Below are 27,935 nucleotides of genomic sequence, written 5' to 3'. Positions count from 1 at the left end.
TATGATTCATCCTCCTTATTTTAATTAACAAGCAAAGCATCATATTTACACAAGTGTTTTTTTTTTACAATCATTTTCATTCGATTATAGAAATACTTTTCTCTCTTTATTGGGAATTTTGCTACTGTGTTTAATGCACCGTATTTCCTGGAATATAAGACGCTCTTAAAAAAAAAAAAAAAAAAAAGTGTATTATGTAGAAAAAAAAAATGTTTGTCCCGTTAGTGTTGCAGTACTTCAGCTCTATGTTTTCCTGAGGCTGGTTATTCGGTATATTTAAAAAAACGAAGTTTATTAATTGCTCGATCGATTTTCAGAGCCCACCTTTTGCGTGAGCTGCTGAACATTTGTTTGTCCAAAGCTACAGGATCGACTTCTCCCTTCTTTAATTAGCTTAGAGATAATGATGGATTCTCACAGCCGTTTCACCAACAGGTTTGGGGAAGAATCTCACGAGGTGGTAAAATAGGAAATATAAAAAAAAAATAAAAATAGAATAAAAAACGGGTGAATTATTATAAATGAATTAACACTCGCAGGAATTCGGCTGCTTTGTTTTTTAAATGTCATGCGAATATAATAATATTGGAGGCGTAATCTTGTGTCCCGTATACCCTAAAATTGTAAATGTACACATTTAAAAAATGTATTAAAAAAAAACAAACAAAAAAAAAAACAATCCAGTAAATATTGTGACTCCTTTTTCACCCTCCGTCGTTCAACAAAAGTCTGAAAATGTGTTCAAATCACACGCAAAAAAAAAAAAATAATTCTGATCAATCATCTGGTCTATAAGGATTCAAGCATAACGATTAAAAAGAGCGAGTAGAAGATGGTAGAAAATGTTTTTTCCTGGTCCAGTGCAAGTTAGCTTTCATAATGGGACCCCCGTGTTAATACTGCGTAGGTCTTCGATACACAGCGCTGGAGTGACGGGAAAAAATTCGACATCGTCCTCGTTGGTTTTTAATTCGCAGCACGACCTTCTGTACACGTCTTCCCTCCTCGAGCGTAGCACTAGAAACGTGCCGAGAGTCCACTCTAACATAGAGCAAGGGGACAGTGACCGCGATGGTGGCTCGTCACACCACCACCACCTCCTCCACTACGTCATAAAAACAAACAAACAAACAGGAGACGGATAAAAGAGTAACAGGAGCGTGATGAAGGGTCGTGTCGTCTGCGGCTGTTTCCTGCACAGGAACTGGTTATGGTTCAACATGCTTAGAGTGCTGCTTAGAAGGAATTTCACAGAAAACCTACAGATGTAACGAGCGCCCTTTGACCTCCTGGAAACCCGCCCTCCCCGAAAAAGTGCACTTTTTGTAGAGAAAAAAAAAAACGTACGAGGTCCTTCTGAGCGAAAAGAAAACAAAACAGTCGTCGCCATCTTTAAAAAGTTTGTCCATTCACAGGTTGATTTTAAGGCTATAAACAGCACGAGACATGCAGCGGCTTCACTTTCGGATCGGAGCCGAGAAGTGAGAAGAAAACAGCGAGAGATCCACTGATGAAGCCAAACCAAACAAGTCTATTAAAACCTGCGCAGGCAAACGAATTTCCACAAACTTTGGCTGAAATGTGTTTTTTTTCCTCCCTTCATGGATGAGTGCATAGAGCTTCTCTAGGGTTCGGAGAGAGAGAGTAATGAGCGCATCGTTCTCCGATGAAGAGCTGCTGCTAGGAGTTCTGCAGGAGGCGTCTGTAATGGGGCATGACCTCGTGCTCCGGGAGGTGAAGGTTGAACTCCAGAGCCACCAGCACGGGGAACTCGAAGGCGATCAGCTCGCGCCGGTTCACCCGAAACCTCTCCTCCAGTTTCTGCAGAGCAAAAACACCAGCAGCTTATTTATTATAGAGCAGGCCTCCAGGGCTGAGCTTCATCATGAACATCATGTATGTGAAGATGTGAAGATATATAATGTGCGAGATTTGATACGTAGATACGAGTGAGAATTTTCTTCTTCAAATTTCATCATGAGAAACATTTACTTCAGTACATTTGAATGCGTAATATGACTTTTTACTCCAATACTTTTCAGAGACACCTGCGATTTCTCGCTACTCTGAAGCGAGAACACGAAGAGCGTTAAATGAGAAACCGTGACGACGGCACGAGGGTAATCCCACGGCTCCTGCGTTAATTATTTACTCTCCGAAAATCAGTGCTTTAACTTTTAAAACTTGTGTATTTTTTTCCCCCTCAATTAAAAATGTATATAGACACGAGATTATGTGTTTCTCGAACGTCTCATTCCACATGGAGTCCTAATTTGCTGTTATAATTCCCTCCACACAGGGTGTTCGTAAAGTCAGGTCGTGATGAAGGTGAGGTGAGGAGGTTTGGGGTGCAGTGGGGGAATCCCCAACTTTTGCAGACACTAGAGAATCATGTTGAATCATGATTCGTGAATCATTCGGATTATAAACGAATCGTTGAAATAGAAGGAACCTCACTCTCAGCCTCGCCGTGACCGTGGCAGACGCCGGACCCCTCGGGGCTGAAATCCGAGCGCACTTACGTCGATCAGGAGCTTGACCTCGTGCTTTTTGAGGTCTCCACCGATCTTGGCTGCCAGGAGGACGCAGGCTCCGGCGCAGAGTTTGCGGTTCTGTTTGTTGAGCTTCCCCTGCAGCACCAGCTTCTCGAAATACACAAAGGCCATGGCTACGGTGGGCTCCTCAAAGCCACACTCGTCCTGAGCCAGCTTCCGGATCTCTCGCTTCAGACTGCGGCACACAAACAGACGATCGTCAGCCGTGCACACACACACACTCGCTCGCCTCATACGCCCGCTACACCACCACGCGTTCGGCTTTACCTCCTGATTTTGCTCAGCGTCAGGCGAATGTGAGGGAACTTCTCCTTAAACGTCTCGTTCATGTCCTTCTTCAGATCCGAGGGCTTGACGTACTCGATAACCGTCGTCTGCACGTGGAAGCAGATGAGTGTTAGAGACACGTTAGTATTTATTCACACATTCTCACTGCCTTTTCAAATCATTCATTCATTTTCTTCAACAGCTGCGTGGCAACAACACGCCACGATTTATCATGGTTTCTATGGCAACGACTAACTCTGACTTCACTTGTACATACACCGATTTTAGAATTGTTGTTTTTTCACTGTTTTTCCATCCATCAATCCATTCTTCCTTTTAGTGTCTGTGTATCTATCAACCTATCTATTTGTTCTTTTCCTTTCTCTCTCTGTCTGTCCATCCATCCTTTGTGTGCATCTGTGTATCTATTAACTTATTCATTTGTTATTCATCCATCCATCCATCCATCCATCCATCCATCCTTTATTTCTGTCTATCTTCCTATCCATCCATCCCATCTGTGCATCAACCCATCAATTGTTTTTTTTCCTATCTTTCCATCATCCATCTCATCTGTGCATCTATCAACTTATTCATTTTTGTTCCTTATCTATCTAGGTTCTCCTCTCTCTCTGAAAATATATATTATTGAAATGCAGTATATTATTTGCACACACACACACACACACACACACACACACACACACACACACACACACACACACACACACACACACACACACACACACACACACACACACACTAGCTTTGTGCTTCATCTCGGCTGCTGTCGTTCAGGACGGAGGAACCGAGCAGTAATTTCTCCTCAGAGACAAAAACCCCTACTTTCCATTTGACGCTCTGAGATGCTCAATGGCTCGAGATTTCGGAGCACGACTTTTCTTTTTTCTATTTATTTTCTTTTAAAATATGAGCGATTGCTCAGCGAAGACGCCGCTGGTGTTACACCAGATTCTTTGACCATCGTATTTTGTGGCTCTAGAGGGCGCTGTTGCTGAAACGCAGCTTAAAATTGATCATCCAGAGAAGTTCGCTACGCAAACAGCGCAAATTTAAACATCAGCGGCCACAGTTTATGAAACGTTGGCTGCGAGAACGCGCCTGGTGCCGTGCACGTTTCCTCGAAAGCGCTTGGAGAACAGTCTGCTGTGGAGAAACAGATGGACGTGCCAATTGAATTGTTCAGGAAAGAGTCATTTAGACTACTTAACAAAACAAAGCTATTTAAATGCTCATAAATACACATGTAAAATAAATTATATATATGTATTAAATAATATAAATATATAAATATGTATTTTTTTCAAAAAATTATATATATATAAATATATATATATATATATATATATTTTATTTATTTATTTTTTTTTATTAATACTCTCTAAAAAAATTATTCTATTCAACACTATATTCCCGAATAACAATATTTCAAAAGTTTTCTAAATTCCTTTATTTGAATAACAATAATAACCGTAAATATTATATATATGAAGAAACATTTTCTCAACAGAAAACACTACGACTTAATCAGCAGTAGGAAGCAGAAAAGAGGGCAAGGCACCAAAAAATAAATAAATAAAGACATTTTTTTGGTTGAAGCACAAGCGCACTATTCATCACAAAAAACAAAACCACAGCCAGAGCGGGGAAATGAACCCTTTTAAGTAAACACAATAAAGAAAGTCGCTTCCGCTGGAACACGAAGCCTTATAACATGCAGCGCTGCGAGAGAGAAAGATGATGAATTAAAAGAATGAGAAATCTGACCGTAGTTGTAGTCGCTCGTTTATTTTTTTTTTAAATACAAAACTAAAAAAAAAAAACCAAAACCTCATTAAGCTCATGTAAGAGTAAAATATAAATATATTAAATACAATTTATTTGTATAGCGCTTCAAACAATAAGCATCATCACAGAGCAGCTTTTTTCAGAAAAGAATAGACTGAGACTATAAATATACATTTTAAATGAATAAGTTTGGTAAAAGAAAAAAAAAATCTCAAGGAAGAACCCTTGAGTGGAACCGGATTCAACGGCGTGTCTAATGACATCAAATCGACATCTTCAAAATTCCATCCTGGAGCACCAGGTGGTCTTTTATTCTTTTCCTTCCTCAACAATGAAACCTGCACGAGGACTTTCTGTGCCGTTTTGTGTAACCTGAGCCCACAGGCCCAAGTGCAAAGAACTGGAGAAACATTCGCTCCGGGCAAATATGTAGAGCTGATGCATCGTGTATCAAATTAGAAATGAGGTGTAGCACTTTTACAGAGAAAAGATCTCGACCTTACGCTTTATAACTTCAATTATATATACACACACACACACACACATACATAATTGAAAAGGAAAGAACATTTTGTCCTCAAAGACGTGTTAAAAGCAGGAAAAATGGGCGAGTGTAAGGATTTGAGCGAGTTTGACAAACTGGGACGTCTAGACGTCTGGGGCAGAGCGTCTCCAAAACTGCAGCTCTTATGGGATGTTCCTGGTCTGCAGTGGTCAGGATCAATTAAAAGTGCTTCAAGGAAGGAACAGTGGTAAACCGGTGACAAGGTCGTGAGCGGTCGAAGTTCATTGATGCACGTGGAGAAGTGAAAGCTGGTCCGAGTGAGAAAAAGGGGGACCAACACAATATTAGGCAGGTGCTTGGTCAGTGTTTATATCTCCATCCTTATTTCCAGGATACCCCGTGATGTCCTGATGCCGTATATCAGATACTCTTCAGCTGCTCATGATGATGGCTTCAGATGAATATCCTAAAGTACACTAAATGTCAGAAGTATTGGAACACCGGACTGTTCCAGCCACATGTGCTTATTTCCCAATCTGTTACCACAAACTTGGAGGAACACAATTGTACAGGATGTTATTGTATGTGGAAGCATTAAAAGTTCCCTTCACTTCAACTACGAGACCCAAACCTGTTCCAGCATGACAATGCCCCTGGGCACAAAGCCAGCTCCATGAAGATCTGCTTCACATGGGTTGCTGAGAAAGATCTCCTGCAATAGAGCTCTGATTTCAAGCCTAATGAACACCTTTGGGATGGATGTGAATGCTGACAGCACCCCAGACCTCCTCACCTTCTCACCTACATCAGTACCTGACTTTACTAACACCCCTGTGGCTGAATGAACACAAATCTTCACAAAATCTAGTGGAACATCTTCCCAGAATGAGTGGAAGTTATTATAAGAGCAAACCAGTCCAGTGTCAGCCAGATGAGGATGGGTTCATTTTTGAGTCAGGTTCCTCTCAAGGTTTCTTCAGGAAGATTTTCCCTCACCACCAGCATCTGGCTCTTTCATTAGGGCCAAAATATTTAGGGACTAATTTCTAATGTTAAAATTTATATTGAATCTATTGATCACTGAACAGCTGCTTTTGCATTAAAGTTGTGTGAAGTTTCACAGCAGGACAGTGTGAGAACACGAGTGTAGCTTTGTGTTATAGTATATAAAAAAAACACGAACTCACCATGTAGGAAGGAAATATGAGCACGCGTTTATGTTTTCCACATGGCCACTGAGGGTCGTCCAGAAGGTTGGGGTCATACTCCCTGATCTCTACCACTTCGTTCCCTGCGGATCAGGACAGAGAGCAAATAAACATCAGGAAAATGTCCAGGAATATATACAAACATCTTCAACACGTTCTTTAACACGTTCCAGATTTCTTTGAATGTGAATTTGATCGCTTGAACAGGGATGGATGGAGGGATGGAGGGATGATTTTATCAATAGAAATGTTTTTATTAGCAACAGGGTGTTACAGGGTGTCCCAAGAATCTTCATGCATAAGGAAAATTACCCTTTTAAAAATGAAGCTTTTTTTTGTCCCAAAATTTTTTTTCCAGTGTTCATTTGACAAAACAAGAAGGTACTGAAGTCCTTCTCATGACAAGATCCAAAATCTATAAAATGTTCTATTATGGATGTTCCATGGATGTTCTAGAGCGGGGGTCCCAAAAATATGGCCCCACATTTGGAATGGCCCTCTGAACAATGGCAGAAAAATATTTAGGAAATATCATATCGGTATTTTATAACGGTTGACTTACAAACAGAAATTTCCTGTAGTAACAGAGATCGAGGCACAGAACGTTGATTGCTGGAACTATCAGCAAAAATCCATACAGATAGTTTTTCCGGTGTCCAGTCCGCTGCCATTACGAGAGCGGCCTCTAAAGGCGAATTGTGGGCGGCACGTGCTGTATTTATGTATTAATTATACTTTTTTTTTACATTTATAAATTAATAATTTTAAATTCATGATAAAATCACATATTTTACCACATATTACATATTAATACTGGTATACTCTTGCCCATGTAATTTGGTGTTACACACTAACCCAAACCCCCCCATTAAATATGTTAAAATTATCTGGCCCTCATAGAAATAAGTTTGGGGTCCCCTGCGTAACCAAAAGTGCTGAATGAACCTGGACTAGCAGACCTTCATAAACTCGTGTGGCATGATGAGCTGGCGAAAAAGGTGGGAAAAAGGAGGATCTGGCAACACGCACCCGTATCTAGGCTGCTCTGGTGGCTGTTGGCGCGTGCCAGGATGAGGCTCCGATGGCTGGCGTTACGAGACTGAGAGAAAGACGAGGTGGAATCGATGGTGTTGCGGCGACCGAGGACATTCGTGGGGTAGAGGAACTGCATGTAGGACACAGTCTGTGGGGACATGGAAGTGCAAAAAAGGCATCGATGTCACTATGGAAACTGTGTGTGTGTGTGTGTGTGTGTGTGTGTGTGTGTGTGTGTGTGTGTGCGCTTAAAAATAGAGTGCATACAACCTACAAGTTTGCCATTTTGTTTAAACATGCATTCTTCCCCAAAGTCTTACCACAAAGCTGAAGGCACATAATTGTACAAGAGGTCTTTGGATTCTGTAGAATGAAATTTTCCCATCACTTGAACTAGGAGACCCAAACCTGTTCCAGCAGGACATGGCCCCTTTGCACAAAGCCAGCTCCAGGAAGATCTGCTTTACATTGGTTGGAGGTGAGTAAAGGATCTGGAGTGACCTCACCTACATCAGTACCAGACCTTACTTGTAGCTGAACGAGCACAAATCCAACACGCTCCAAAATCGAGTGGAACATCTTCCCAGAAGAGTATAGAGTATATGCAATATATTTTCGGGGAAAAAGATTTTTCTACTGAATTAATAATACACGAGGACTAAACCAAATCAGAAATATTCGTATTTAATAGACTAAGACTATTCAACTGCACTGTATATGTATGTGTTCAGGTTTGCAGGATCATGGTAAATATGGATGTTTAATTAAACAGGGGGAATGAAATCAGGCGAGCACACAGCAGCCTCACCTTGCCGTCAGCGCCGAGCTCCACACCCTCCAGCCCGATCACCATCTCTTTGGCGCTGACGCCGCCTGAGGGGTGACGCTGACGCCCGCTCTCCATCTTCACTCCGTCTCTGTCGGGGTGACAGACACACACACACACACACACACACACCCACCCACCCACCCACCACACACACACACACACACACACACACACACACACACACACACACACACACACACACACACACAATTCTCATCATGCTGATTATTTGTTATTTCTTACACGATACGCTTCGAACTAACGCTTCCATTTATTTTATTAATTATGCAAATTATAATCGGTATAAATATAAAAAAAAATGATAATTTTTGATTTAGAGAAGTAAAGAAATGAATCAATAAAATAAATAATTATGACAGCATTTTTAAAATCACATACATGTAAATACTTTGACTAATTATGTATTAATTATGCAGTTAAAACCATAATCGCTTATTTCACACCATACAAAAGTAGATTACTGTAATTTTGTTAGTTGAATCTGAAAGTGCTTATTAAATCATTAACTCATTAACATGTGGATTAAATGCTGCATATGAACAGTATATTTAGCAATTTCATTTATTTAGTAATTATTATATTAGCAATTTTATATATGATTATTATTATGCTATTATAATTATATTGGTAGCAATTAATATTGTTATTATTATTGAATCTTTTCTAATTATTAACAATATTATATATATTTTCATTTTATTAATTTATTATTATCTGTAGCAATTGTATTCTTCTTCTTATTGTAGATTGTGAATGAAAAAATAAAAGGGGAACGGATTCATTTACTATTAAACCAATTTAATAAAATAAAGTGTGTGTGTTCACGAGCGCAGCAGGAGCGAGTTGAGTCTGAATCACCGCTCTGTTACATTTCACACCTGGGTGACAGAATTCATGCACTTCCTTAAATATGAACAGATCTTGGGGGGAAAAACCTGGATATCACCGCACTCGAGATAAAAAAACTGTATATAAATCAGACCTGTATAAATCTGGCTCTGTGGGGGCAAAAAATAATAAATTAATAAATTAATAAAAAAATGCTGAAAAAAAAAACATGCTTGTATGGTGCAAGAGGAAGTTGTGCTTTAGTTTCTAACAGTCAGCGTGTCATCAGACTGACGCAAGAAGCAGAGGCTGAGCTGGAACCATAAGGAGTATGCAACAAAAATCAGACTGGTTGGAATGTGAGAAAAAAAAAGCGATCCGCTATAAGCAACTCCACGATATAAAGTTTTTTACCATTTATAAAAGCAATTTACGTATTTTATTCACATACAAAGCTAATGACACTCAGACGTTTCGGAGCTCATAAAAGTCCCAACTCCACCTTTTTGAGGTCTAATTATACGTCAGAAGTGGAATCGTTCTACAATATACAACATAGAATATGAAAGTGACTCTCGTTTCTCATCAGGTAGAAAACTAATTCGACATGGCTGAACGGCTTTGCTATTCTCACCAAACATTGTGTACATTTTATAAGGCCGAACTGTTTTTGATCTATGATCTATAAAAAAAAAAAAAAAATGCCACCGAGCATTCAAAGAAAAGTGATGCAGCAGCTGGAAAAAGCAACACAGCTGCTCGAAAGCTGTTAAAAAAAACAACCCATAGATGTATTTGCTGGAAGCTTAGACAGCGACGTAGCGAGACAAGACAGCGAGAAAACAAGTGCTATACACTTCCTATCCAAAATGAAAAACAGGACCGTGTGTGCTCCGTGTCTGATGTAACCGATCTGAATACAACCATCAGGGTCTCTGGAGAGCGAACCGATACGTCGGTCAACTCCCTGTGCCAAAATCAATCAGACGAACAGGAGGGAGCAGAACAGATTACTACAGCACAAGCCAAACAGCTACAGCTTTCAGATCCAACAGTGTGTGTGTGTGTGTGTGTGTGTGTGTGTGTGTGTGTGTGTGTGTGTGTGTGGGTGGGTTGGGGAGTATACAAGTGTGTGTTTAATGCCAGTCATTGTTGTCATGACAATGCACTCGGTTGTCAGCATTTTTGGACATTTTAGACACATTAAGAAAGCATCATGTGAGGAGTGTTTCAGATGCACCAGATTGAACTGAGCAAGGAAACGAGCTTCGGTTGGCATCGCCTTTAAAAACACCCTTTCCGATTGATCTTACATCATTCATCATTATCTGTAGGACGGTACCTCGGTTGCCAGGGTGCTTATTTTTAAACTGATATTTTTAGCAGCTACCACATGAAGTCAGGATCGAAGCTCTGTTGCCTTCAGTATTAATATATCAGACAGTTGTGGACGAAGTACACAAACCATGTGGTTGAGTTACAGTAGAGATAAAATATGACTCCATTAAAAGTAAAATTGCGGCGTATGAGATTAATTTGTTCCTGAAAACCGCTCGTGTTCCCCTATGCTTGTACTCCTGACAAATATTTATACTAGTAAAACCACTCGTACACCGATTTCCTCGTACTACAAGGCACTCGTACACCGGGGTTCCACTGTACTATGATTTATTACGGCTAAAATGTTCCTATTATCATTTTTATCACAAGACTCTTTACTTAACCAACTCAGTTAATGTGGAAAAGACTTAAATGTGACTCAAACTATGAATCGAATGATAATAGTCACTAATGATATTTATATTACAATTATCATGAACCCAAAACCTTTTTAACTAAATAAAAATTAAATCATGTAAATTTGGTTCCAAGTGTTGTGGTGAGTTTAAGTCTGGAGTTTCTTCATCGTTTATTCCTCTCTAAATGTTCTGCTTGCTGTTGAACTGATGCTGAACTGTATGTTGGTGATCAGTAGATACACCAAGCGCCAATCAAAACCAGTTCAAAACAGAGCATGCGCTCGACCCTGATTGGTGGATTGCTGCGTGTTTGGCTACATTTTTATACTCATAAATAAAAAGGAACGTCTGAATTAAAATGTAATTCAGTAAAAAGTAGATGTTTGACTCTGAAATGTAGAAGTTAAAATAAAAGTCAGGTATAGATACAGTATAGGTATAATATACAGGTATAAGCACAGTAACACAGTAATACATTTACTTCATTAGAGTCCACCACTGACATCAGCTTTAAAGTTTAAAGGACAAAAGAATCATTTAGAAGATATACGAATTTGAAATGTACCATTTCACCAAACCAAAATGTATTTTGATGGCATGGAACAGTAGATAAGATGTTTGCAGACTCCCTCACACCCACATGGAGGTTAACTGTTTGGGGTTGTTTGGAGCAGGGAAGGTTGGAGAATACTGAAAGAAATACTGAACCAACATTGCTACCACAACCTATCATCTCTAACTTCTTTCTTGTTCTGTGCCTTACATAAGTTCTTCCGTTAGAGCCAAAAATGTCTGTCCACCGAACATTCTCGCTGTTATTCACTGTCCAATTCTTGTGTTGATGCATAGAAACAAAAAAAACGTGAAAAAACGTGGTTTTGCAGACTTTTGCCAGCTTGACTACACTTACTGTGGCATGTCTTGAGTATTATGCAAAACTGTAAAACAGCGTTTTTTTATTCCCCCCCAACCAATAATCATTAACATGCTCGCTTTATTCTCAAGGTCATAACCCAGTCGTGAGACAATAATAACTCTGTGAGCTCATATGCCTCGAAGCTGCTATTGTTTAAATAGGAGGAAACAAAATCTCGCAGTCTGGAGTCTGCGCCAAGGTTTTGCCCGAGGTGGATTAACAACTCAATCGGTATTAGATTTGTTAAAGAAAAAAAAAATCCCTTCTAAAGAAAAAAAGCATGTAAAACTGTTTGCGTTGTAAGTTGTGAACGATGCCAGCTGTGACCACGACGCTGTGTTTCGCGTCAATAAGCGTCGCTCGCACTGCAGCAGCAAAATAAATAAATAAGTGAATAAATAAAAAATAAAACATTTATGAATGCGACTAAAATATTCATGAATAATCAGGTCTAAGCAGCAAAGTGAAGCAGCCAAATAAGAGCTTCATCGTGTAGTCATAAGCTTCCGTTTTGAACTTTCTGACCATGTTAGCGTTAGACGTGATAAACAAAGCGTGTGTTTTCCACTTAATCATGCAGGAAAGTAAAAAAAAAACAGAGGAAAAGCCAAACAGAGGAAATGAGTGTTGGGAAAAAAAAATCTAATGGGAATTTTGCCTAAACAATTGAGCAAAAGCCTGAAAATTAGACATTGCTAGCTACAGGAGTTCTCCAAAATACACAAATGCTGATGTTTAGCGTGAAGATTCTTTAAAAACCACTTTCAGATACGCGGCACGTACCACAAAAACATCATGTACTAACGTAGGACAAAGATTTATTCATTTCCTTTCCTTGAAAACAGCAAGTAATGCTACATCCTTATTGAAATAATATATATAGATTTGACTTGCTAGCAATCTTCAAACAATTTGCCAGATTACTAATTTTCTGGATTTTTCCTCAAAGAAATCTCACTTGTTTCCTAGTAATGCAGCAAGTTTTCATACTTCATGTAAAATCAAAACTTTGATTACTTTTTATCTGCATTGAGCTTGTAGCTGTAAAGCACTAAAGTTGGACAAAATATGGGTTTTCATTTTTGTTTCAGAAATTAGGACAAAAAGAAACAAAAATTCAAACTTGAGGGAAAAATTGGAGTTTCGCTTTTAAGCAGAGGGTCTCAGAATTAGCTGCAACAATACTACAATAAAAAATAAAAAACACCACAAATTCTGATGTTTAGTGTGAACATTTCTCCAAAAACACATTCCGAACAGGGTCCTGTACTACAATCTGACTAGATGTTTTCAGTAAAGAGCCAGCTAGCAATGCTTCATGCGCCAATATCTTACGCTAGCAGCCTTTACACAAAAAAAAAAAAACCAGATCGCTCATTTCCTGGACCCCCAACAACAATTACAGTTACTTAAACAGTTAAGCAAGAGTGTGAAAATTAGCCACATTGCAAGCTTCAACAGTTCTGTATATAACAGAATGAAATTGTTTTGCCTGAAGATTTTTCAGTAAAGTAAAAGTCAGTAAACTTTTAGCTAATTGCTACATGTTGATTGCATTAAGATATGGTAGCTAGTCTATGCACCAAACAAGAAGCCAGATTGCTAATTTTCTGGATTTTTCCTCACAGAAATGCGCTGAGGAAAATTATTTGAATAACTATAAATGTTTTGATGGAAATTTTGTTTTGGGTTAAATGGTCAGCTAATAATGCTACATGCTAGTTGCTTCATCTCCAAACAAAAAGAAAAACACAATTCATGTGTCAGTTTGTGAAGTAAAATTAGGAGCAAGTGCCGAAAAGAAATGAAAAAAGCAGCGAGAAAGGCGTGATGAAGTAAAAGGTTTACATGCTGAAGAATACATACCCTGTTTGGCTACAATCTCGATAGGGCAGGACAGAAAATACACTATAGAAGGATCTTCTGCCACTGATAAGGACTATCCTATAAAGACAAAAAATAATAAATCAACTAATTCAGTGAACTATGCTGAGAAACAGATCAGAAGATGGAGCCATATATTAGAAATGTACACTACATGGACATTAGGACACCTGACATTTCCAGCCATATTTGTTTCTTCTCTCCCAAACTGTTCCCACAAACTTGGAGGCACACAATTGTATAGAACGTCTTTGGGTACTGCTTGAAATTTTCACTTCCCTCGAACTAGGAGAATTAAACATGTTCCAGCATGACAATGCCCCTGTGCACAAAGCCACTCCACGAAGATCTGCTTTGCATGGGCTGGAAGTATGTAGAAGATCTAGAGTGGCCTGCTATAGAGCCCAAACCCTATTTGGGATGAATGTGAACCCTGACAGCACCTACATCAGTACCTGACTTTACTAACACCTTTATGGTTGATTAAATCTCCACAAAATCTAGTGGAACATCTTCCCGGAAGAGTGGAGGTTATTATAACAACAAATGGAGACTAAATGTGGACTGGAATGTTCACATACCAATCTTATAGTCAGGTGTCCAAAAACATTAGTCCATTTAGTGTATACAAGAATTGTGTGTGTGTGTGTGTGTGTGTGTGTGTGTGTGTGTGTGTGTGTAAAAATACTGAAGTGTAAGATCAAATGAAAAAAAAAAAACCCAACAAAAAAAAGAAGTCATGCATAAATTCTTGAGGAGAAAAATATCGACAACACGTGCAACAGCGTTTATAGTAAAGCCTGATGCTACACGTACATCACTGAAGTCATAGCAAACCCGCTATCCAAAAATCTTTTTGAGAATGTTTGTAATGACGCCACATAAACGTTTTATAAACTGACAAAGTGCTAGATTCTTATACAGTGAGAGGAAACAGTGTTTTCAGACATGTTTGTGTTCTTTATTTTTAAGTTAAAGAATTGTAAATTGTCCAAATGATCACGTGTAGATGCCATGTTTCCGTGTCTCAGGTGAGATGTCCGAACAAAGATGATCATGTTGTTGCTTGTTGTTTATTGTTCTCTGTGTAACTGTTGTTCCTGCTGCTTTCAGGTTATCCTGCAAGTCTTCTTAAGGGACTCCTATGATTCTGTATATTTTATCTTTCAAATATTATTTAATACTTTAGGCAAGTGATGGTGAAGGAGATGTTGAAGCTCCTCATAGTGAAGGTGAAAGGAAATCTTAAAGCTATTTGTGGTGAAGGCTGGACAGCTTCCTAAAGCTGTTCAGCATAAAGGTTTTACAGCTTCATAAAACTCTCTGTGGTGAAGGTTGGACAACTTATTAAAGCTCTTCATGGTGAGGGTGTAAAAGCTAACTCAAGCTCTTCATGGCGAGGATGTAAAATCTCTCTGAAGCTCTTTATGAAAAAGGAGAAACAGCTTCTAAAAGATCTTCATGAAAGTGAAAGTGTTTCTTTAAGCTCCTCATGGCAAAGGTGGAAGATCTTTAAGCTATTCATGGTGAATGTTGAAGGACATCATAAAGCTCTCCATGATTAAAGGGAAGCAGCATCTTGAAGCTCTTTGCAGTGAAACCAGACAGTTTCTTAAAGCTCTTCATGGAGAAGGTAGAAGGTGGAAGATCTTTTTAACACACTTTCGAAGTCATGGTGGATGAGTCTGTTAAAGATTACCATGATTGTGTGATCCAAACATCCCAAAACCCTTTTTTTTATTTAATTTTATTTGGTTTTTGATGATGTGGCCATATTCAATGTTTTTGCACCATTTACATCTGGAACATTTTTTAATATTTGTACAAAAAAAAAAAAAAACTCAAACATATATTTGCATACGTAAACACAAACAAGTGTCTGAATGCATATTTCCTCTCACTTTTTACATTCTCAATGCAAACTAAATCAAAAACCTGCTATCATTTGTATTTGGCACTCGTTTGTAAATCGCACCACCGTCTTTCTCCTCATTTGCTATAAAGTTTTAATACATAACCTCATACAAAAACCTAAAGTGCAGCAAATCTACTGAAGGGAAAACGGTGTATGAAAAGTCGGGAACCTAAACTGAATTTTAAATTGTGTGACATCGTTATACTGGAATGGTAAAATTTCTTACAAAACAAACACAGGCTTTTTTTGCTATGTTCATTCCATGGATGATTACAGGATTTATTCCATCTAAAGCAAGTTGAGATACAGTACAGTTATGGATCAGACACCTGTGGTTCAACAGTCCTGAAATGTAAACTTGCACCATTTCTGATCCCCACCTCTAAACTGTAACCACTGATCACGTTACCCCGCGTTATTTAACTTCAACATAACATAAGCAAAGTATGAAGCTCTAAATCATATGGAAATGGAGAACCTCAAAGCCGGCTGCATGCCAGGAATTAGACTCTTGAGGATCCTAAATCCAGGAGTTTCAACATTCACAGGAACTTACTGAGAAGTTGTGCGGTGTGTGTATGTACCTTCCGTTGTGGATGTCGTGTTGCCTCATGTTCTTGATAAAGTGGACCTTCTTGAAGCTCTTTGGTCGAGGTGAACCTGATAAGGTCCGGCATCTGAGGGAAAAGGGAAAGAGTGTGGAAGCTTTAGTGTATAATGTTATCTGTCTCTTGTAGGAGGTTCAATTTCCTTCCGAGAATACGTACATGGACAAAAAGTATTGGGACACCCGACTTTTTTTAGTGATATGTGGTTCTCCTCCAAACTGTTACCCCAAAGATGGAGGCAGACAATTGTATATGATGACTATGGCTGCTGTAGCATGAAATTTTCCCTTTTCTTGAAACACACTCCAAAATCTAGTGGAACATCTTCCCAGAATAGTGGGAGGTCATTAAACCAGCAAATGAGGACTAAATGTGGAATTATGGTCAGGTGTCCACAATCTTTTGTGTATGTAGTTACACTGCACAGCCAAAACATTAGACAGAAAGCTGTTGATGTGTTTTGTGTAAATAGTCGCTTTAGATTAGCACGACAAAAATTAAATAAAGAATAATATAAATTATTGTTGATATCACGCTGATATAAGCATGATATATTGTCTAGTTGTTGGAGCAGATAAAACAAAGGACAAAAAATGTGTGTGCAGTGAAATTCTCCGTACCTGCGAAGAGGAGCGTTCTCCTCAATGTCCTCCAGAGTTTCGAGTGAGGAACGCTGGGAAATTAGCCTCCGCCTGAGAACAGCAAGACGAGTGTGTGAGCTTCCAAACACAGTTAGCGAGGTTCTGCACAAAGCTAATTGATCAGCCATTAAAATGTTTCTACACAGAGATTAAACCCGAATAAACCAGAATTGAAGATGTACTGTGACCCAGTGAATGTAAAACAGCATATATATTCAACACAAATGGAAGGAGTTCGTCTAATACAAAGTCAGTTTAACACAAATGGGAGGAGCCACATTAACACAAATGTAAGGGGTCTGTAAAAGCAAAAAGGGGAGGAGCCCATTTGACACAAATGGGAGGGAACACTAAAACAAATGTAAGGGGTGGAGCCAGTTTAACACAAATGGGAGGAGACAGTTTAACGCAAATATAAGAGGTCTGTATAGCAAAAAGGGGAGGAGCCAATCTGACAAATTGAACAGGCCAATTGAACACAAAGGGAAGGAAGTCAGTCTAACACAAATATTAAAATGGGCATAATTACACAAATGGGAGGAGTCAGTCTAACAAAAATTAAAGGGGTCAGTCTACAGTTTAGCACAAAGGGGAGGGGCCAGTTTAACAAAAGGAGGCAGGAGTTTGTTTACCACAAATCGAAGGGGTCAGCTCAGCACAAAGGGGAGGAGACAGTTGACCACAAATAAAAGGAGTCAGTCTAACAAATTGAAGGGGTCTGTTCAGCAAAAGGGGAGGAGCCAGTTTATCATTGCATTCTCAATGGAGGAAACTCACCACACACTCACGCAACAATCATTTCCTGATCATCTGACGAGTAAAAGGTTGATTAATAAGGCTTGAGAAAGAACAACTAAGAATCCTCCATCATTCAGCAACCGTGCGTATGAAACCCTCACGATGCGCTCGTCACTACCATAGAAACAGGATTCTATTTCTGTGGTAACCATCAGATCCCTGTCCACCTTCTGAAACATTACACAGTATATGGTAGGTGTTTCTGGAAGAGGAAGACTACAACGTGATGTGAAGTATTATTCCGAAATCCATATGTGTCTGGCCCCATGTTTGGTGGTCTGGTGACCTCTTTATACAGGGACCGTTCTAACTTGTACACTATACTTCACTTCAGATCACTGATAAGCCTTTACGCAACACCCGTCTTTATCTCTTCTCATTTATCGTTCATCTCAGAGATGTCACGCTGGAAAACTTTCACTCTCCTGGAAGAGAAAGCAGGTTATGGTGCTCCTACTGGGACCATGCAGGTCCAAAAAACAAGCCTTCGAATGAAAGCAAGGAGGGGAAAATCTATTCAGTTTATTCATCAGACCAAAACACAAGGAAACCATCGGCCCTTCGAAGCGTCTCGAATTTTACTTTGTAGAGTCATTTTCCTAAACATTAAACAGGACTTTGTTCCGGCTCTTCCAGCAAGAATCGTTCTTTAGTTTAATAATAAACAGGTAAAACGTGTTTTGTGCAGCCGGGAGAAAACAATGGTTTGCAGCACCGATTGTGAACAACGTCTCCAGCTCAACATGGCTTCTCCCCATACACTGAGGTAACTAGCGGTCTAAGGACCCTGAGGATGCCACTGCCTTTAGGAGTCTTCTACTGAAGCTCCGAGAACATGACATTAGATAAGAATAGGCTTTATGACAAGGAGAAACGGTGCTTTCCAAAATGTAGAGACGTGAGTATCATTTATAAACAGTGATGTCTGATAAACACCACCGTGCTGAAGGTGTTGGTTTATTTCATATACACAGATCAGCCATAACATCATAACATCACCTTATAACATTATGAGTGGTGAAGTGAAGAACACTGATTATCTCTTCATCATGGCCCCTGTTAGTGGGTGGATTTATTACGAGCCTAAGGATTCGAGTTTGTTTGACAAATTGTGACGTCTAGACGTCTGGGTCAGAGCGTCTCCAAAACTGTAGCTCTTGTGGGATGTTCCTGGTCTGCAGTGGTCAGTGTCTATCAAAAGTGCTCCAAGAAGGGAACAGTGGTGAACCGGCGACAGGGTCACACGTGGCCAAGGCCCTTTGATGCACGTGAGGAGCGAAGGCTGGTCCGTGTGGTTTCGATCCGACAGACGAGCTCCTGTAGCTCAAACTGCTGAAGAAGTTCATGATGTTACTGCTCTGGAGTGTTTTAGCAGCAAAAGGGGACCAACACAATATTAGGAAGGTGGTCATAATGTTATGCCTGATCAGTGTAACTACAATCAACAGTCGCTACAGCTGTTTTTTTTTAGCGCTTTTTGAATACGTTAACATTCGCCATATGCACTATAACGACAAAAGTATTGGGACTTCTCCTCCCCAAACTGTTACCACAAACATGGAGATACACACTTGTTTAGGATGATGCCCCTGTGCACAAATGCAACTCCATGGAGATCTGCTTTTGCATGGGTTGGAAGTGTTTAGAAGATCTTAAGTGGCCTGCTAGTGAGCTCTGACCTCAATCCTAATAAACATGAACAAGTGTGAACGCTGACTGCAGCCCAGGGCTCCTCACCTCACCCACATCACTACCTGACTTTACTCACACCTTTGTCGCTCAATTAACACAAATCTCTACACTCAAATGCACTGTATGACCAGACCAGTGGCAAAGATCAAGGTATATCTGTACAGAAAGCGGATTAAAGTCCTTCAAGCTTTTGTAAAGATAACATTACATAAGTATCATGCTCAGGTGATAGCACTAGAGGTGTTAAGGCATTGGATTTTTCACAAACTTTCATTCAATGCCTAAATCAATGAAACAATTAGCTGCAACATTTAGACTCCACTCTTCTCATTCCCTGACACACACCACCACCACGAGTAGATCGGTCCTACACAAACATGCTCCCGAACTAGAGCTCGGCATTACTGCACAATGGAATTTCCTCATTCGTCCTTTCTAATAAACACGGCGCCATTGTTCTGGAAATCCCGCAGGATGGAACGTCACGGAGTTCCTGAAAACACTGAAAGCATTCGCAAGAACTATTTATAAAGATCTATACGTGGAGTGGGTTTTTGTCTTTCGATCTGCTCTCGCGTTCTTGCTGCTGTATTTCATGAGGGTTAAACATGCTCATGGAATGTGGGTGATGTCAGGAAAATGTGCTACAAAAAAAAAAAGAGAAAGAAAAAAAAACACAGGCCCTGTCCCACTGCAGCGCTCGATTTAAGTGCAATGAAGCATGAAGGAATGCGGCAACGAGTGAACTGGTTTATGTCCCTGCCTGGACCTTGACACGCTGAATTACCCTCATACATTACTACTTCAGCTGCACTTTATTCTTAAGAACTATCATTATGGACATGTATTTTGTGGAGTTTTTTTCTTTATACTTTCATGAAAATATTTATTTGAAGATAAAATAAATAAATATTTATATAAATATATTTTTATTCCATATCTAAACTGTTTTTCTATTTTATTTTATATTTAAAAAAAAAAGGGAGCAATGAATTCTTTCATATTTTTATTCCAGAGGTTTTTTTTATTTATTTTATAAAAAAAAAAAAAAAGCAATCCATTTTTCCCCCATATTGTTATTCCATTGTTAGTTTATTTTACAAATTATACAAATCGGAAACTATAGTTTTGTATACCATACCATTTGTATACCATTATAATACTGTTTATTTTATTTATTTTATACATTTTTTTTTTTTATTATTTTCAAACTATAAAAGCTTATAATACAGCATATCACTTCCAGGGAGAAGGAAAAAAAATGTAATTTGTCTATGCCTCATCCTTCACTCGTCTCAGGTTCATCTATTAAAACCCTTTTGACTGTATAAGCCCCGCCCCCCAACTCTGGCTTCAACAGTTATGGGATTTGATTCTCCAGCTTTCTGGTCCTCAACCTTAAATACAGAAGGGTTTATATTTCATTTCAAGTGTGTCGAATTTGCTCATGAGTCAGTAAAACAAATTAGAATCCATTTGTAAGAAATAAAATCTGATGGTAGGCAAGTTTCCTCACATATCACACTCTGATGACATCACAGAAACCGAAAAGTGGTTTTATTCATAATAAAAGATATGAATCAGGGGTTACAGTGTCCTAACTGATCCAAACCCAGGGACATTCTAACCCCTTCTTGCCTCTTTTATACTGGGATTAATCAAGTTCAATAATTCCCAATACTATGGTTCCCTGGTGGTCTAGTGGTTAGGATGTGGCGCTCTCACCGGCGTGGCCCGGGTTCAAGTCCCGGTCAGGGAACTAATTCCCAATACTGTAAATCAGCGTTCATGTACACATTTCACACATAATGGAACCCTGGAGAGACGGAGAGAAAGGAGAAACCTCAGGTCATTCGAATCCCTGAGCAGATGGTATCCTGCGTTATCCTGTTCAAACTGCTCATATTTTACCCACAATTAAAAATGAATCCTTGATATTTGATTCCTAATCTAAATTAGACTTCTTATTAGCATATTTGCAACATCAGGATGTCAACAAACATGAGAAAAGCTGTTGAACAGCGAAAGCACGGATCCTGAACGAGGTGAAGTTTGATCTCCAGGAAGGAGCCTGTATACACTATATTTTCAAAAGTATTGGGTCACCTGGTTAAAGTACGGTATGTGATTTTTGAGCATCGCATTCCACATTTAGTCCCAATTTGCTCTTATAATTCCCTTCACTCTTCTGGGAAGATGTTCCACTACATTTTGGAGTGTGTTTATGGATACATGTGTTCATCAGCCACAAGGGTATTATGCAGGTGAGGAGACCTGGGGTTCAGTCAGCATTCCAATTCATTCCAAAGGTGTTCAGTAGAGATGAGATCAGAGCTCTATAGCAGCAAGATCTTCCACTCCAAAGCATGTCAACCAGATCTTCAAGGAGCTCACTTTGTGCACAAGGGCATTGCCATGCTGGAACAGGTTTTGGGTTTCCAAGTTCAAGTAAAAAATTGTATTAGAGTGCATTTAAAGACAATTGAGTGCCTCCAACTTTGGGGTAGCAGTTTGAAAAAGAAGCACATATAGCAGGAAAGGTCAGGTGACCCAATACTTTTGGAAATATAGTGTGCGCAATCACGGAAAATGTATCAGCAGAGGGGGGCGTGGCCTCTGGGCCTGTGGAAAAGGTTTTCTGTGACGGTACAAAGCACGTGATATGAGGCATATGTTGCTCCAAACAGTGTAACTTAACAATGGAAAACATGATGCTAAACCTGATTTGGGATCTGATGCGAGATCTGGTTTGAGAAATGATTTGTGATCTGATATGGGACCTGCGATCTGATGTGAGATCTGGTTCTGATGTTGGATTGTTGGGATCTGGTTTGCGATCCAATTTGTATGATCTGATGTGGCTTCTGATTTGGGATCTGATTTTGAATCTGATGTGGGATGTGGTTTGGGATCCGGTTTGGGATCCAATTTAGGATCTGGTTTGGGATCTTACTCAGAGTAAAGTGCAATGTGAACAACCCTTTCAGCCAAATGTATTCGGACACCCGATCATTGCAGCCGTAATCCATCCCTGAAGAACATCCCATTACAGATATAATCCAGATGTAGTCAGGTCTTAATAATAACCTCCATTTATTTGGAAAGGAAAAGTATTCAGAAAAAATTCAGTAAATATTTCTAGGTCACTTTTATGAAAATAGAAGCAGCGTTGATTCACTCTCTCGAGTTTCATGTCTCTCGACGAAGCATGTGTTCAGACTTCGCTCGGATGTTCTGAATCTGATGTCAGCATTCGCACAGACTTGTTAAATCCACGGAAGCAGAAGTGCCCCAAATACCGAGAAACTCTCAGGATTCAACTTTTTCCCTTTAAGCCGTGTTACACGCAGATTATTACAAAGTAATAGAATATAATTAATAAATTATTAATAACGATTTTGAAAAGAACGTGAAATAAAACAAGCACTTTGAGTCTTTTTGAATTTTGGAATAAACTCTACATATCGGCTTTCATGTTTCAGCCTGATTAAATCCAATAAATCCTCATTTGATGCGCCTGCCTGAACAAAATCTGGGCAGTGTTGGGTTTTTGGCAGATCTTCATCGCCGTCTTCTGCAGCTACAAACGTCACGTTTATTAAGCTTTTAGTCTGCATGAAAGTGTAGCACTAATTGTAGGGCGTGGCTCGGGGTGGATCTGGACAAGGCAGATAGCGGTGAGTTACACAATGCCGAGTGGTGAAGGGTGAAGGGTTGTGCTGTGCTCAGTAGCTGCAAAACCACTGACACAGAGACAAACCTCAACACAGCCACAGATATTAAAGCCTGAAACGTGCTTTCTTGTGTGTGTGTGTGTGTGTGTGTGTGTGTGTGTGTGTGAGACCCTTAAACGTCTTCAAACACCCAGTGACTCGTTTGCTAAGTGTTTCCTTTACAAAGCCATTCTTGGCAGCCAGGCTGAAAGCTGTGGTGAAGAGTGGCAGGGCGGGCAGCAGGAGGGAGTCTGGGAGAGGAAGTGGAGGTTGGAAAGAAGGTAGAAAAAGAAGAAGGGAGGGGTATAAAGGAGGGAGAATAAAAACTGGGCATTGGGCCCTTCCTTACAGCCAGGAGCCTGTGGTTGTTTTCACCAGCTGCTCCTGTGTGTGTGAAATAAAGTAAAAGGGCTAGTGTGTGTGTGTGTGTGTGTGTGTGTGTGTGTGTGTGTGTGTGTGTGTGTGTGTGTGTGTGTGTGTGTGTTTGCTTGGGCATGTTTTAGGATCATAATGAGGACCGAAATCTAACCATCTTACTGTCAATCTTATAAGAATGTATTGCTAAACCAAAAATACATAAAATGATGAATAAATTGATAATCAAACAAATCCAACAAAAAAAGAACCAATTTTGGTCACTGAGTTCATGAGGATCGACCTGTAGCAATAATGAGCTGCTTTAAATCTTAGTAGAAGGTCCTCATAAGTTAGAGGTCCTCATAAGGACAGACAAACAATGAGTGTGTATCTGAATGAAGTAATGGGAGTCCAGCAGAGCTGATGAAAGTGCGTGCGCGCGCGTGTGTGTGTGTGTGTGTGTGTGTGTGTGTGTGTGTGTGTGTGTGTGTGTGTGTGTAAAAAGCAAAAGGGCTTGTGTGTGTGTTTGCTGGGCATGTTCTAATATTATAATGAGGACAAAAAATCTAACCATCTTACTGTAAATCTAAGGAGAACATTTATCTGGTCCCCGGGGATTTTGTAAACCAAAAATAAATAAACAAACAAATAAATATGTACAACTAAAAGAAGCCTAATTTATGTTACTAAGTTCATGAGGATCAATTTGTAGCACTAACTAGCTGCTTTAAATCTCTGGAGAAGGTCCTCATAAGTTAGAGGTCCTCATAAGGACGGACAAACAACAAGTTTGAATCTGAATGAGTTTGTGGGAGTCCAGCAAAACTGAAACGGGTGTGTGTGTGTGTGTGTGTGTGTGTGTGTGTGTGTGTACGCATGTTAAACGGAGGAATGTGGGAGCCTCAATCAACAGTGCAGATTAAAAAACACATCAAGTCCCCAAACTCGGCTGTCTAATCGACCTGACCTTGTGTTTAATTAAATTTCTCCCCCCAAGGAATTTCCTTAAGTCTCCAATAAAAACACGAAGGATTCATTCGAATCTGGAGAGAACACAATACAATATCTCACGGTAAAACCACAATAACACACAATTACGTCTGGAACCGATTAGGACTGAACGGATGACTATCGCGTGTGTTACTATTTTTTAAGCAGTTGTTCCGGGTTATTATTTTATAGTTCCAGGCGTGATTGGCTTGCGGGAATAAAAACAGTCGCACAAACGCGTTTTCCGCTGCGACAGCAACGTACGTCACTGTACTGAGGAAACATTTCTGATTTGTATTTATTAAGTACAAAATGACATACGTACAAACCTGTTTTATTATTTCAGGAGGTTCCTGAAATAATTTTTTGTATATAAACAGGTGGAGCTGACTGCAGGAAAATGGACTTACGGCTACAGAAAAACATCTAACAACATCACGGACTTCCTGGAGATGTCTGGAAGCTCGAGTGGAAAAAAACTAATCGACTATAGTACTATAGCTGATATGCATCTAAAGCATGTTGGTGATCACATGATTCCCTCACCACCTTCCTCCATCATTTTAGTCTCATGAATCTTAATGCCCTGGTGTCAAACCGGTAGCCTGCCTGTGAACAGTGTTCCAGCTGGGGACTCAGAGATAAGCTCAAGCACCCTGACTTCCTTACACACACACACACACACACACACACACACACACACACACACACACACACACACACACACAGGCTATAGTGCTGAAGAACTGCTAATTTAGCAAAGCATGCACTCTTTGAATGAGGAACAACCTGAAGAAATAGTTAAAGGAGTCTCCAGTGTCAGCACTTTTGCCACATACACTGATCTGGAAAGACGTTTGTGGACACCATAACATTGGTATGTGCTTTTGGAACATCCCATTACACATGTAGTTCCTATTTGCTAATTATAATAAGCTCCAATCTTCTGGGAAGATGTTCCACTAGATTGAGACTGAGAATGAGCTTGTTGAGATTTGTGCTCAGTCAGACATCAGATGTAGGTGAGGTGAGGAGGACTGGGGTGTGTGTGGTCAGCGTTCCAATTAATACCAAAGGTGTTTTGTAGGGTTTGAGGTCTATAGCAGGCCACTCAAGATCTTCCATCCTTTGTAAAGAAGATCTTCATGGAGCTGACTTTGTGCGCTGGGGTATTGTCATGCTGGAACAGGTTTGGGTCTCCTAGTTTAATTCATAGTTCAAGAACCAGACATGGCTGGAAAAGTCAGGTGTCCAAATACTTTTCTGCGTACAGTGGATCTGTGAACGTGGTGCTCGTTCGTTGCCGGAACGTGAGGCAGCTATCGGATGTAGTTGGGGCAGAGACTCAAGTAAGCGGCGTACGAGTGCGATGGTGGTGAAGGTATTGATGGTGGTTTCAGCATGAAAGTTTGATGAGAACCTACATACGAGGAGGTAACAGAGCCCGGCAGGCTGAGAGCACTAAAGCGCCGCTGCATCTTTCACCTAGAGAGGTTTCAAATCCTACTACTTAACAGGAAAGTTGCATTGTGGGTAAAATGGGCAAGTGTTTATGAATCAAGGAGGAATTTCTAAAGAAAACAGGAGAATCTGAACAGCCAATGAGAGCGGCAGAGGATAAAGGGGGCGGGGCTAGAGCCACCATAATAAGAAGTAGAGTAAATATATTGGCATGCGTAACTAATAAAAAAATATATATAAACACGTGAACATCTTGGTTGGAGCATTGACATGTTTGCAAAACCGCGCACGTGTCAACATTGTTACGTCATAAAACGCTGTTTTGCAGTGTACGCGGGCACGTGTCAGCATTTACGTCATAAAACGGTGTCGATGAGCCGATTGGTGTACCTGGACTTGTGCAAGTCGAAAGCGGAGGTGCTGATGTGTCCTCCAACACCTCCTCCTCCTCCTACCTCGGGGCAGCAAGGACTCTGCTGCCTGCAGCACGCGGAGGGCGGAAGTCCCTGAGTGAACGTGTGCAGGCGGCCGCGCGCGGTGGTGGCCGCGGAGGAGAAAGGCGAGCCGAAGACCTGCGCGTGGTAGAGGTGCGCGTCCGCGGGAGGGCTCGCGCCGACGACGAAGCTGGCGCGCCTGCTCGAAACCCGTGCCTCGTCATCCTCCTCCTCTTCTTCTTCATCCTCTTCTTCCTCCTCCTCCTCTTCTTCTTCTGCTTCCTCGGCTGCGGTGACCGGGCTGCGTGTCGTCCTCGCCTCCAGGGAGCCGTCCTCCTCCCCGAGTGAGAGCGAATCCCCGCGCACGGGCCTCCCGTCCAAAGAAATGTTGCTGAGGAACGAAAGCGCCGCCTGCCTCCTGCGGGGGTCCGCGGCGCGCCTCCGCGCGGGCTCCGTCCCCGAGCGCTTCGTCAGCGGCGCGGCCGCCATGGCGCAGCCGCAGCTCCCAGTCCTCCACACGGGCCGCCGCGGGATGGATAGGGCGGGGAGGGGGGGAACGGGAGAGGACGCGCAGTAACGCCGCGCTTTCAGCACAACCGCGTCATGGCGTGGAGGAAACCAGAAAGTAAGGGATGAGGGAGAGAGAGAACTCGGTGCTGTTGTGTTTTGATTTAACCACTAGAGCGACACTCGTGCGTGTGCGCGCGTGTGCGCGGAGGGAGACAAAGTGGGGGTCACGTGCGCGCCGCAGGAACACGAAATTGACCAATCAGATTGAAGGAAATCATACCTCATTCTCCCCACCTCTTTGTTTTGGCTCCTCCCCCCCTTCGAGTTTCACCAAAAACAATATGAATGCGTATAAAATATATAATTTATTCATTATCTAAATATATTTATTACATATTAGTGGTTTTAATATTATAATTATAATAATTATTAATATTATTACTGATATTATTTTCAATATTGCAATTTTTTATATATTATTTTTATCATATATTATTATCACACGACAATATCACAACATATGAGTAAAAAAAAAATAGGTTTATATAGTTGACTCAATGCAACATTATACAATACGCATAATATATTTTAAAGATTATTAAAAATGATAACCATAACCGAGAAATATCCAAGAAAATAACCAAGAAAACAATAATAAATTTCTCAGCTAACTAATTATGCATTTTTATTAATAAATAATAATCAGCATCTGTGATTAAACCCCTCAGTTAAAAAAAAAAGTCCAAAAACAAAACCTGTACCATGTTTCAAGGTGAATAAAAAGGAGTTTGCTTTTGTAGTGGCGCCATCTTGTGGTCAAGACACTGTGGTGCATATGAAATATTGCTAAAAGTTTCGATTAATGAACAGCTTCTCAACGCTGTTTTCTGAAGAACCTACTGTCCTGTATGCCCAATATTGTTTTGGTTTCCCTTTTGCTGCCAAAACAGTCCTATGTTGTTTTATGTAGCACCAGGGTTCTGGAGAAACGTCTCATTTCATGGTTGAAATGACAATAAAAGGTTTTTGACTTGACAGTCCTGACCCATCGAGTCCATGACCTTGTCGCTGGTTCACAACTGTTTCCTCCTTGGACCACTTCTGATAGATACTGACCACTACAGACCAGGAACAGCCCAAAATAGCTGCAGATTTGGAGATGCTCTGACTCAGTCGTCTAGACGTCACAATTTGGACCTCATCAAACTCGCTCAAATCCC

At 40.4% G+C, this 27,935-nt stretch overlaps 1 protein-coding gene across 2 annotated transcripts; it reads right to left on the bottom strand.

Annotated features, from left to right (window-relative positions):
- On the bottom strand, window positions 1-27,935 carry cables1 (Cdk5 and Abl enzyme substrate 1). 2 transcript variants are annotated; one of them, XM_046876723.1, is made up of 10 exons: window positions 26,162-27,935; window positions 16,740-16,811; window positions 16,096-16,188; window positions 13,579-13,656; window positions 8,188-8,296; window positions 7,374-7,527; window positions 6,324-6,427; window positions 2,823-2,929; window positions 2,523-2,730; window positions 1-1,821 (listed from the first exon to the last, which is right to left on the bottom strand). In XM_046876723.1, exons 1-10 carry the CDS (start codon window positions 26,692-26,694, stop codon window positions 1,681-1,683), a joined length of 1,599 nt encoding a protein of 532 aa, XP_046732679.1. In that variant the 5' UTR covers window positions 26,695-27,935; the 3' UTR covers window positions 1-1,680. The 2 variants fall into 2 exon arrangements, with proteins under 2 accessions (XP_046732679.1, XP_046732680.1); XM_046876724.1 differs by lacking the exon at window positions 13,579-13,656 and having other exon boundaries at window positions 26,162-27,934.

The sequence above is a fragment of the Silurus meridionalis genome, chromosome 20 (genome assembly GCF_014805685.1).
Source record: "Silurus meridionalis isolate SWU-2019-XX chromosome 20, ASM1480568v1, whole genome shotgun sequence".
Classification (NCBI taxonomy): Eukaryota; Metazoa; Chordata; class Actinopteri; order Siluriformes; family Siluridae; genus Silurus; species Silurus meridionalis.
This window is presented reverse-complemented; position numbering and strand designations above follow the sequence as displayed.

What these genes read in the sequence shown, in the direction of transcription:
- cables1 (XM_046876723.1), bottom strand. Translation starts at nt 26,694, where the DNA reads ATGGCGGCCGCGCCGCTGACGAAGCGCTCGGGGACGGAGCCCGCGCGG. An exon ending in TTCGACTTGCACAAGTCCAG is followed by an intron (nt 16,812 to 26,161) that starts GTACACCAATCG and finishes TGCTGTTCTCAG; the next exon opens with GCGGAGGCTAATTTCCCAGC. An exon ending in AGCTCGGCGCTGACGGCAAG is followed by an intron (nt 7,528 to 8,187) that starts GTGAGGCTGCTG and finishes ATGTCCCCACAG; the next exon opens with ACTGTGTCCTACATGCAGTT.